Below are 12101 nucleotides of genomic sequence, written 5' to 3'. Positions count from 1 at the left end.
ATCCGTGCCGCCTAATAATATAATAACCTTAATATAATAATATAATTTTCCTTTCTATAGATGTCATGCCTGCATATGTTTGCTGTTTGCTTTGACATATTTATGGCAATTTTTAAAGTTTTCGGTGTTTTTATCACTTGTATGCTTTTATGGGGTTAAATGGAATACGCTTGACTAACTGCATAGGAGTGTGTACAGATGGAGTTACAATGATGACAAGCAGACATGTTATCATGTCTCCTGTGTGGGTGGGTGTGTGTGTGTGGGGGGAGGGGTCCTGGAACATTTCCATAGATACGGGGGGAGGGGGGGAGCATGGGGTTAGGGTTAGGGTTAGCGGGGGCACATGGGGGTAAAACATTAGAGAAGCAGTACGTTTTGGAGGTGAGGGGTGATAATATCTAAGCCTTTGCTGCTAGCTGTCTCCCTGATCAGGAAGTGAGTGAGTGAACCCAGCACCTGGGACAGGCATGTAATGCCCCTCCACCACCTGCCCTTCTGCCTGCTCCCCTCACCCCGGGGCTGTTATTTTACTTGGCTACTGGACACCCGGCCCATGACAGCTGACTGACGGGAAAGTGGGCGGCGGTGAGTAAGAGGAGGGGTAAAGGAGGGGGGCAGGCGGGGTGGGGGGGGGGAGGGGGGGTTGGAGGCTACAAATATCAGCGGTCCGGGCCCCGGGCCCCTCACTTCACCCAGCTCTCCAGCTGATCCTCGTCTCCACCCCCCACCAGTCCGGCAAAAAAAGCCAGAGCAGCGTTTGCGCCATGAGCAAGTCGTACTCCTCGTCCTCCTCCGCCCAGACGGCCTCCTCGTACCGCCGGACGTTCGGCTCCGGCGTGGGCTCCGCCCCGAACCTGTTCTCCGGTCGCCACGGCAGCCACGGCAGCCACGGCGCGTCCCACTCCACCCGCGTCTACGAGGTCACCAAGTCGTCGGCCGGCGGCGGCGGCGGGGTGTACTCCAGCTTCCGCGGGGGCGGCGGGGGCGGCGGCTTCGGCGGGGGCTCGGTGATGGTGCGCTCCTACGGCGGCGCGGGCGAGAAGCTGGACTTCAGCCTGGCCGACGCCATGAACCAGGACTTCCTGCACACGCGCACCAACGAGAAGGCCGAGCTGCAGCACCTGAACGACCGCTTCGCCACCTACATCGAGAAGGTGCGCTTCCTGGAGCAGCAGAACCAGGCGCTGATGGTGGAGATCGAGCGGCTGCGCGGCCGCGAGCCCACGCGCATCGCAGACATGTACGAGCAGGAGATGCAGGACCTGCGCCGCCAGGTGGAGGCGCTGACCAACCAGAGGGCCCGGGTGGAGGTGGAGAGGGACAACCTGGCCGACGACCTGCAGAAACTCAAACTCAGGTGAGACTCTTAACGTTTAAAACCCCAGGAGAGACTTTAGCTACTACGACTTTAGCTACTACTTTAGCTACTAGACTTTAGCTACTACTACTTTAGCCAATACTTTAGCTACTAGACTTTAGCCAATACTTTAGCTACTAGACTTTAGCTACTACTACTACTACCATTTCTACTTCAAAGAAAAAAATTAATAAAGACTAAACACTTGTTAAGAGAGACTTTTTTTGCAGAGTATCATGTCTGCATACTTCATCTGTCTCATCAGACAAGCCCATATTCTCAGCTCGATGTAATCAAGTGTTCAGACCAGGTCTGAGACATTTTATGACAGTCATACCATTGCCATTTTAGTGTTGAGTCAGACATCTAATACAGGGAGCATCGGCCAGTACAGTAAGCAATCTGTTGGATGTTCCAGAAGGTTCTGCTCTTTCAGCGTGTGCTGCATTGGGAATGCAGTGTGTGTTTATGACTGCCGTGGTTAGGAGGACATTAAAGCTAAGAGGAGGAAAACAGCCAGAGTTAATGAGGTGCTGGTGACCCTGTGAAATAGAAAAACCTCACACTCTGCTTTCTTACAAATCTGCGCATTATTTCCCTAACTGAGGAACAACAAACAATTCTGATCACACGTTCGGGATCATGCAATATCAGCATGAGGCTTTCCATTTACTGGCACCGAGCACAGACTAGTGTTGCAAAAATACTATTGCAGTTAGAATATATGTATAATCTAGATTTTGGTTCCAAATGATATATTGATATATTGAATCCAATGCGGTTGTAGAAGGCGGCCAGTTGTTCCCTGTGTGTACGTATCATAAGGGTTTTATGTGACATGTGTTATGTTAAGTCAACGGAACATATTGGTTTACTAGCTGCGGTCTGATCTGAAGTGTGGCTTTGGGGGTGATGGATGAGATTTTGGGGGTGATGGATGAGATTTTGGGCAGGGCGTTGCTGCTGGACTGAGGTTGGGGCGGGGGGGGGGGGGGGGGGGGGAGTGTTACAGCTTGTTGAATGACAACCCTGTGAGAATCAGCAGCATCTGTACCTGGCAGCAATGTTTGTTATGTTCCAAACAGCGCTGTATCTCCCTCTCCTGTTACAGTTTGTGAGGAAAGACGAGATCAGGAAGTAATGAAGGAAGGAATTGTCATTTTCCTCTCGCCGAGCCAGTGACCTGCTGCAATGCTCAAAAACTCACTCTATAGGAGGCAATTTAAAACGATGAAAGAAAACTACTTTTCTACTACTACTAATTTTAATCTATTAGAAAAAAGATTGGTCTCTTACTGTATTTACTTACAGTATTACCTTTTTAATATATTGCCATTGGTTAAAAACTGGATGAAGAAACTGAATATGTTTTTGAAGATTCATCTAGTGTCAAAGTAGTCATTAACAGTCATTACAGATACAATGCCACACTGAACACTGTTTAAATGTATAACCATGACTTGATGAGGCACCCACATTGTGTCAGACCCCACCTTGTTACATAACCGTCCCTTGTAATGTAGTGTCATGTAACAGAGAGCGGATAGAGAGAAGGTTGTGAACGGGGGACTCAGCTGGCTGAACTGATTGGCCACCTGCTGGAATCGAGGAAACATAAGACTGTTCCCAAATTAGAGATCTATTCTCAGCCCACCCGCTTTACTGTCACCATCGTCCATACGTTCTCATAAACTAAAAATACAGTGAGAGAGAGAGAGAGAGAGCGGAGAGAAGGCAGACAGAGGGGGGAAAAGAGCAATGAGGGAGATTTTTGAGAGAGAAAGTTTTGTCATGCCAATACAGCAAATTGAATTGAATTGAGAGGGGGAGAGAAAAGGGGAAGAGAAGGGGGGAAGAAAGAGAGAGAATAGAGAGAGGGAAATGGAGGATGGGGGAGAGAGCGAGAGAGAAGGAGAGGGATACGTAGAAAGAGAACACCGCAGGGGTGCTTTCTCAGCGGAAAGGGGCGGAGATCACTTCAGCAGGAAAAGGGAGTGGGGGATGAGTGGGGGAGAGAGGGAGAGAGGGAGTGGTGCCCCGGCGTGGAGGTGAGACAGAAATACCCTCCGCTCGTCCTCACTCTGACGTGTGTCCTTGTGCCCGCGGCGCAGAGCTGGAAATGTCAGCTCCTCGACACGAGCGCACGCCCCGTGTTCCCCGGCCCAGACCCCGGCCCACATACCACCGCTCAGCAGCCCCTGCCAGAACCAGCGCATTTAAAGCCACAGGCCCACTCAATCCGCTCATTGATCAAAAACGGCTTCGGGAAAGTAATACGGCTTCGGGAAGTGATACGGTAACGTGTTCATATCCACAATACCTTTTTTTTTATAGATAGCCGTCATTATGTTCATTTATGGCTGATGTGCCTCGATGGCTCCGCCCACTCGTGCTGAGCCCCGCCCCCCCTCCTCCGGGCTGACATTTCGGCTCCCGGTCTCCCCCGGAGGAGAACAGCTGTACGGATTCCCTGTGCAGTACACACGCGGAATGTGCATCCGCACAGAGCGGGGCTATTCCTGAGGTCGCCCAGAGACGGGCTGTCGCTCTGCGTGATTGAACCTCCCAAATGTCACATAGTCCACCCATGCCAGCTATATGCAGCGGTAATCATTTATCCTAACCTTACAATGCGCTCTTTGGGGTAGCAGCAGTGCAACTGTGCCTCTGTCTGCCGGTCTGACAAATGGTTCGGTGATCCCTCTGAGAATTATTCCAGCTGGTGTCCTCTTCTTGCAGGGCACTGGCACTCAAACTTTTTAATATCGGTGCCCAAATTAGAAACTTTGTGCTTTTCACGGACCCATCTAATAAAATAAACACATACTAACATAGCCTATTGGACATCAGACTTATTTCAGGACCCACCTCACACACTCCCTATTTTGGGTCCTGACCCATGGTTTATGAAACACTGCTCTAGGGTAATGGACAATATTGCCAGCTTCCATCCCCTGTGGTGTGAAAAACTCCAGACTGCAGGAAATATTTGTTTACGTGGGAGGCTGGGTTATAAAAGGCACGGGTATACATGTGTGAATGTGAGAACAGCCGGTGTGGAATTTCCATAACTGACTAAATGAACATAACTGACTGTTGTCCCTCTTTGAAGAGCAGGATTTTAGGAATTTAGGATTTAGGATTTTTTCCTTTCAAAATTCTAAGTCGGAGTTCTAGAACAACAGCCATTTGAAATCAACATTAGAATATCCAGTTAGGAAAATTCTGATCGCATACGGTATATTTGATTCGCCGTAAAGGGTTAACTCTTCCCCTGAACGTTTCTAACGGTTCTCCCCCTCTCCTCTTTTCTCTGCGTCTGTTCCGCAGGTTGCAGGAGGAGATTCAGCAGAAGGAGGAGGCGGAGAACAACCTGTCTGCTTTCAGAGCTGTGAGTCCCTCTCCTGGCATCTCCTCCCCATTCCCACCGGGCTCTCGGTGCTCCTCATGAGAGCACACAGGAGCAGCGCTAATAAAGCTGGGCGACATGGCTCAGGCTGTAAGAACAGTCGTCTGGCAGTCGGAGGGTTGCCGGTTCGATCCCCCGCCCCGGGCTGTGTCGAAGTGTCCCTGAGCAAGACGCCTAACCCCCAAATGCTCCTGACGAGCTGGTCGGCGCCTTGCATGGCAGCCGATCGCCGTCGGTGTGTGAGTGTGTGTATGAATGGGTGAATGAGAAGCATCAATTGTACAGCGCTTTGGATAAAGGCTCTATATAAATGCCATTTACCAAAGCTTCACAACAGCAGGTCCCCGGCCAGGCTGCATATGCATTGATTTTATATATAGATTTGCAAACATATTTCAAAATATGAAACCGTTTTTTAAATATAGCCCCATTAGCTTCACTCTCAGAAAATAAGGTATGAAGAAGCATCTATAAAGGTGCATAAGGTTGTCACCAGGGTGGCACCCTTTAGGGACATAAAACCCCGAGCCAGCAATACATCGTTAATTTGTTTTTTTTTTAAATCCAGCAAAACGTTCTTAGTGCCCAAACTGAAAATGTGCCTCCACTGTGCCTTCATTTTTGAGAGTGTTACAATTATGGTCCCCAGGATGCCTTTGGGTCTTAATGAGGGTCCCTGGATCATAAACTGCTTTAAATAAAACGTATTTTGGTTTCCTGCTCTAGTGTAGGTTGTATACACACACAGACAGACTGATCACACACACACATAAACACCACTAGCAGTTGTACAGTGGAGTGTAGGTTATATACACACACATAAACACCACTAGCAGTTGCAATGTGCAGAGTAGGGACTCATGTGTGACCTGTCTCTGCCCCAGGATGTGGACGCTGCCACACTGGCCAGACTGGACCTGGAGAGACGCATCGAGACCCTGCAGGAAGAGATCGCCTTCCTCAAGAAGATCCACGAGGAGGTCTGTCTGTCTGTCTGTCTGTTTGCCTGCCTGCCTGCCTGCCTGTCTCTGTCTGCCTGTCTGTCTTCAGTGTATGTTTATTGGTAACCTATTTGTTTATCCATATTGTCAAGATTCTATACATCTGAATGTGTAATTTTAATATAAAGTCAGAAATTTCAACAATATGCCTTCACACACACACACACACAGACGTACACACACACACACACACACACACACACAAGCAGCATGCACACACTCACACGCATGCACACACACATAACCTTGTCCTATGACGGCCTCAGTGAGGTGCTTTCATGTGCTCTCTGGTTTCCTGCTGACATTTGGCTGTGGTGAGATGTTACATGATGAGCAGCAATGTGTGCAGCAGGGTTGGGGCTCAGGCTGGGGGCGGCGTATGGATTAGACACAGCTCTATAATTAAACACTGACGAGCTGGAACAGACAGGCGGCTGTGAGCTCACTGGGTCCTATAGATACAATGCGCTGTGTAGTTCATAGTGCACAGAAATACCAAGAGTGAGGTCTATTCCCGCTGACAGACTTAAAATGGTCACTGCGTTCCTGGGAGAAATATGGGAGCGGTGTGAATGTTTGTAGCTTTTTTTGAATTTGAAATGTCTGAAATGTCACCACCTAAATTGTGGCACTGTGTAACGCTAAATTGAACAGACAGGCAGCTGTGAGCTGACTGGGTCCCACAGATACGATACACTATGAAGTTCATAGTGCACAAAAAATACCAGGGGTGAGGTCTGCTCCCACTGACAGACTTTACAGAGCTAAAATGGTTGCCTCGTTCCTGCACACAGCTCTCAAATTAAGACTCGTGCCTAATGCTATAAAGAAGACATATGGGAGAGGTGCAAATGTCTGAATGTCTGAATGTCTGATCCTCCTCCCCACAGGAGATCCGCGAGCTGCAGAACCAGATGCAGGAGTCCCAGGTCCAGGTCCAGATGGACATGTCCAAGCCCGACCTTACGGCCGCCCTGCGGGACATCCGCGTGCAGTACGAGGGCATCGCCGCCAAGAACATCGCCGAGGCTGAGGACTGGTACAAGTCCAAGGTGCGGGAGAGATGAGCAACTCTAACGGCCAGTTTATAGTCCAGCGACAGCGCGTCGCTGCGACCGACAAAATGCACCGCATGTCCCCCGCTGCAGCGACATTCGGTTAATACTCTGGGCGACTGGAGTGCGCTTACACTTTTTGTTAAGGACAACAACCACAGTCGATGTCGGGCGACAATAGAACGTTGATGACCGTTCAGTGATTGCAGTCAAGTGACACTATCCCTCTCCCTGGACTATAAACTGGCCTGTGTGTGCGAGGTGTGTTCCTAATGATGTCATCACAACAGCACCTCGGTGTCTGTGCTACATTGACAGACGTTGAGATAATGGGGGTGGGGGGGGTGACTCGTGCAGAGATTCACAGTGTGGGTCAGGGAGGAGGGTGACTTCAGTGGAGAATGGGAGGGGGGTGGCCCACGTACAGAATGGGATTGTGGGTGACAGTGAGCAGTAAGCTCACTCGTGTTCCTCCCGCAGGTGACAGATCTGAACCAGGCCGTGTCCAAGAACCACGATGCTCTGCGACATGCCAAGCAGGAGACCATGGAGTTCCGCCACCAGATCCAGTCCTACACCTGCGAGATCGACTCGCTCAAGGGGACCGTAAGTCTCTGTTTTCACTCTCTCCATCCTTCTCCATCTCTCTCTATCCCCTCTGTATCGCTCCATTAATCTCCACCACTCTCCATTCATCTCTATCCCTCTCCAATCTCACTATATCCTTCTCCATCTCTCTCTATCCCCCTCTATATCCCTCCATTAATCTCCATCACTCTCCATTCATCTCTCTCTCTCTCATTCATCTCTATCACTCTCCAATTTCACTCTATTGTTCTCCATCACTCTCCATTCATCTCTATCACTCTCCAATCTCACTCTATCCTTGTCGATCTCTCTCCATCCTTCTCCATCTCTCTCCAATCTCACTCTATCCTTGTCGATCTCTCTCCATCCTTCCCCATCTCTCTCCACCCCTCTCTATTCCTCTCCAATCTCACTCTCTCCTTCTCCAACTTCTCTCCCCCCTCTACATCCCTCTCCATCTCTCTCCACTCATCTCCATCCCTCTCCATCCCTCTCAACTCATCTCCACCCTTCTCCACCCCTCCCCATCTCTCTGCGTTCATCTCTACCCCTCTCCATTGATCTCCGTCCTCCTCTTCACCGCGTCACTCTTGGCGCCATCTCATGTCCGCGCCTCCCTCTCTCCACAGAACGAGTCTCTGATGAGACAGATGAGGGAACTGGAGGAGCGCTTCGGCAGTGAGGCCACCGGCTACCAGGACAGCATCGGCCGTCTGGAGAGCGAGATCGCCAACATGAAGGACGAGATGGCCAGGCACCTGCGCGAGTACCAGGACCTGCTCAACGTCAAGATGGCGCTGGACGTGGAGATCGCCACCTACAGGAAGCTCCTGGAGGGAGAGGAGAGCCGGTAAGGGGCGGGGGGGGGACCAATACATCATCCCAAATGTTGAGACTCACAGCTTCACGCCTGCGCTGTCATTGCGTAACATTACAGGCGTTTGGCAGACGCCCGTATCCAGAATGACTTACAACAGCGTGTAACCATAAACAGGCGCTGAGCCAGTGAGCTGGAAACCCGTAGATGGAAGCACAGCTCCGTGTGCTAGGAATGACCGCAGAGATAAGTCAACTTGGACCTCGGACCTGAATCTGACGAGACAAACAATAGCAATAAAACCATCATGGCAAACTCAGCGCTGGTAATAAATGAAGTATACGCTTATGCAGGAAAGAGAGACAGACATACCAAATGACACTAAATCACATGACCAGGGAAATCACCGCTCAGGATGAAGCAAGGCTGGTGCAAGCTGGGTCCTCCATGTGCAGTGCACTCTGAGACGTCTTCTGTGTGACATCTTCTCCCTCTCTCTCCCTCTCTCTCCCTCTCTCTCTCCCTCTCTTTCTCTGTCCCGTCTGCAGGATCACACTCCCTGCACAGTCCTACTCCTCTATAAGCTTCCGTGGTGAGTACGCCAATGCCACCACCACCCCCAGTGACTCAGCCCCGGGCTGAGCCTGAGCTGCCCCCTGGTCTTTCTCAGCAGAAACCCTGACTTTGACCCATTTTCAAAACCCAAGAGCAAAAATAAGCACCCATTTCACGCAGCGAAATTGATTGATTGATTGATTGATTGATTTAAAGCGTGCAACAGAGTTGCGTACTATATTTGCTTGCAGTAAAACGCGGTGTACACTAGATGGTGCTGTTTCTACTGAATGATGTTCATACCCCTCTCCCCTGTTGCTGGGTGCGTATCGCAGCGCCAAAATGCTTCAGCGGAACAGAACGTGCAGAGGTGCTTCAGTTGCTTTAAAGGCGTAATTTGCAACAGATGGAAACAACACGGCAAGGGGGGCTTCATAAATATTTAATGTGGTGGTACAGCAGTTACCAGCTTTGGGATCACGAGTCCATCTGGGATGCCTAATTGGAAAATGAGAGGTCATCAGAACAAAAACCAATGTCATTCTTTTAAAGCTTTGTTTTCCCAATAATTCACTGCTTAGAGAGCACATAGGCACACTTATCTGCCATATTGAGGATAGTCAGTTGCAATGCGTGCACAATTTTGTGATGTTGAAAATGGATCATGTTGGGTAACATTTTTTTGTAAGGGCTGTGAAACTGTCTTATTCTGGTGTGATTTGAATTATTAATCATCAGAGAGGGGCTGTTGCTGTTTATACCCAGTGAATCAGAACTAATGTCTGAGTCACAGTCTGGCTTGAAAAATAGCTGCTTTTTATTCCGGGCATCACGCAGACAGCCTCGATGTGGCACAATGAAAAACGAGTTCACAGAGAGTTCTGCATAAGCTGTGTTTCTCCCTTGACAGAATTTCTGAAAAGTGCAACAATCTAGAGTGGTAGTTCAGTGAGGGCTTTTAGAGGTGGAAAGTAACACACACACACACACACACACACACACACACACACACACACACATACACTAGCAACTCTCCAGTGTGAGACATTGCTGAATTCTCCGATCCTCTCTAACTCTGTTCTCACAGAATCCAGTGCAGACAGCAGCCAGCGCATACCTGAAGTCCAGTCCAAAAAGACAGTCATGATCAAGACCATTGAGACCCGTGATGGAGAGGTGAGAATTTCCAATCACGCACATACAAACATGCACACACACACACACACACACACACACGCACGAACACACACATACACCCCCCACACACACACACACGCGTGCGCGCACACATAGACCACCCCCACACACACACGCACACGAACGCACACATAGACCACCCCCACACACACACACACATGCACGCGCACACACACAAACACACACTCATACATACACCCCCACACACACATACACATACACACACATAAAATGAAGGAAACTTATGCTACAATATATAGCAATATATTTTAATTGCATGAAGGAAGACATGTCTGCCAGCTGCCTTTCTTACAGTAAAAATAATATACACTTTTGTATATATAGGCTTTTAAAACCAATACATTCTTATTTTATCATTTTAATTGCCTGGGACAAAGAATAAAAGTATGCTGTTGATTTATGCATCATCACTCTGGAGCTCATTCTCTTGAGAAGCGTATTGATGTGTAGGTTCCTCCGCAAGTCGATATTAATATCAACGAGGACAAAAACGTACAGCTTATATTTCATCACGAGGAGGCTGATGTCATTACGCTCCACCCACTCACTGGCTATTTTGTTTTGTGTTACGAGACCATTGTAAATCTCTTCCTATCATTGAAATGTTGACTCACCCTCTGCCTGTGTTTATAGTCCTTAAATTCGGGTTTCAAAATATACAGTTGATGGCCCGACACTCTGTACCAAAACATTGTATAACAATAATTCAAGCTCATTGGTTGAAAATTGGTTCTAATTGCGACAGCCAATGGTGTTTCAACGTCAGCACGTTTACAGAGATGGGGGAGGGATAAACGGTGTTGTGGTTTGAAGGTGTTTGCTGCTGCTATTCCTTTCTTGACCGTTAGAAGTCCGAAATGACCTATTGTACCTTTAAGTCTAAACCTTTAAGATAAATATATATTTTGAGGCTTAATTCTTCTTTTGTTTTTTGTTGTGCCTGTCTGTCTGTATGTCTGGTTAATGGCCATTGTCTCCTCACAGGTAGTCAGTGAATCAACACAGCACCAAGAAGACATCATCTAAGCGCAAAGCGAAAAAAGACGAAAAGACAAAATAAACGAAAAACAGGACATTACCAATGCCACTGGTGGCTCTTAGTTTTTGTAAAGGACAGACACACTGTTTTTAATGCATGCAACTACACCACGTACACCGATGAACCGTTTAAAAAACACAGAAGAAGAATACAGGAAGAGAGAAGGAGCTACAGAACCCCAGGAAGTGAACCCCGCAGTGTCCAGGAAGAAAAGCTAAAGTGTCACAGTTGGAGCTCTAGTGAGCGAGTACTGTATGTGTGTTGGTGCCTCGGAATGTGGAAAAAGGTGTTTCAAAAGAGGAGAATCTCTAATAAAGTCCAACAGTCATAACAGATGAAATAACTTTTTTTTATTTTATTTTATTATATTTTATTCTTCATGGGCCTCCTCCAGAGGGGGAAAATCTGAACCAAAATGGAGATTCTGGAAAGTCTCTTCTTTGATCTTTACATAAACAATTTATTGTTGCGTAGCGTCAACTGATTCGGTATCCTCCTGCCATTTCTTCAGCTGATTAAACTGTGGTGAATTTAATGCACTGGTTGGGTTATTCAATACAAAAAAATATATATTCAAAAAGTATTTAGGGAAGGAGAGCAAAGCTATCTATTTTGGATTCACATCGGAAGGACTGAGAGTGAATTCATCATGCCTACTGTCGAGGGAATGATTTCTGGGGCTTGGCAAGGCTCATTTGTCTCGTCGTGAAATCCACTGATTCCCCACTCAGAGTGATGAAATTTGGTGCATCACTGACTTTTTTAGTTTTGCTGAAAAACTCATCTTCCCTGGACTATTCATTGATACACCGTGCTGTGGGGGTCATTAACCACAGTGAGAAATGGCACGATGGTCAAAAAGGCTGTGTTAATATCCAACACACCTTTTCTGTTACTACTTCTGTGTTAATTTCAACACATTTCCTGTCAAAGTTACTACTTTTGGGAGACTCTTTAACACAGGCTGTGTGGAACCTAACCCAAAATGTATTGTCCTTAACCCCTTAAATATCACCCCTTTTCCAACACAAGCTTGAAAATGACATACCCAAAATTAAA

The 12101-nt window shown here is 47.9% G+C and overlaps 1 protein-coding gene across 2 annotated transcripts; it reads left to right on the top strand.

Annotated features, from left to right (window-relative positions):
- The first annotated feature begins 683 nt into the window (after positions 1–683).
- Positions 684–11577, top strand: LOC133123383 (desmin-like). Of its 2 annotated transcripts, none has more exons than XM_061233829.1 (9): positions 684–1360; positions 4691–4751; positions 5654–5749; positions 6661–6822; positions 7306–7431; positions 8043–8263; positions 8779–8822; positions 9873–9961; positions 10992–11577. In XM_061233829.1, exons 1-9 carry the CDS (start codon positions 768–770, stop codon positions 11061–11063), a joined length of 1464 nt encoding a protein of 487 aa, XP_061089813.1. In that variant the 5' UTR covers positions 684–767; the 3' UTR covers positions 11064–11577. The 2 variants fall into 2 exon arrangements, with proteins under 2 accessions (XP_061089813.1, XP_061089814.1); XM_061233830.1 differs by having other exon boundaries at positions 10988–11577.
- The last annotated feature ends 524 nt before the right edge of the window (positions 11578–12101 follow it).

Source organism: Conger conger, chromosome 3 (genome assembly GCF_963514075.1).
Source record: "Conger conger chromosome 3, fConCon1.1, whole genome shotgun sequence".
Taxonomy (NCBI): Eukaryota; Metazoa; Chordata; class Actinopteri; order Anguilliformes; family Congridae; genus Conger; species Conger conger.
The sequence above is the reverse complement of the archived record's forward strand: the minus strand, read 5'-3'. Positions and strand labels throughout refer to the sequence as shown.

Excerpts from the sequence above, each read along its gene's own strand:
- LOC133123383 (XM_061233829.1), top strand. The coding sequence starts at position 768 with ATGAGCAAGTCGTACTCCTCGTCCTCCTCCGCCCAGACGGCCTCCTCG. Across the intron at positions 6,823-7,305 it reads AGGACTGGTACAAGTCCAAG|GTGACAGATCTGAACCAGGC; the intron begins GTGCGGGAGAGA and ends TTCCTCCCGCAG. Across the intron at positions 8,264-8,778 it reads CTGGAGGGAGAGGAGAGCCG|GATCACACTCCCTGCACAGT; the intron begins GTAAGGGGCGGG and ends TCCCGTCTGCAG.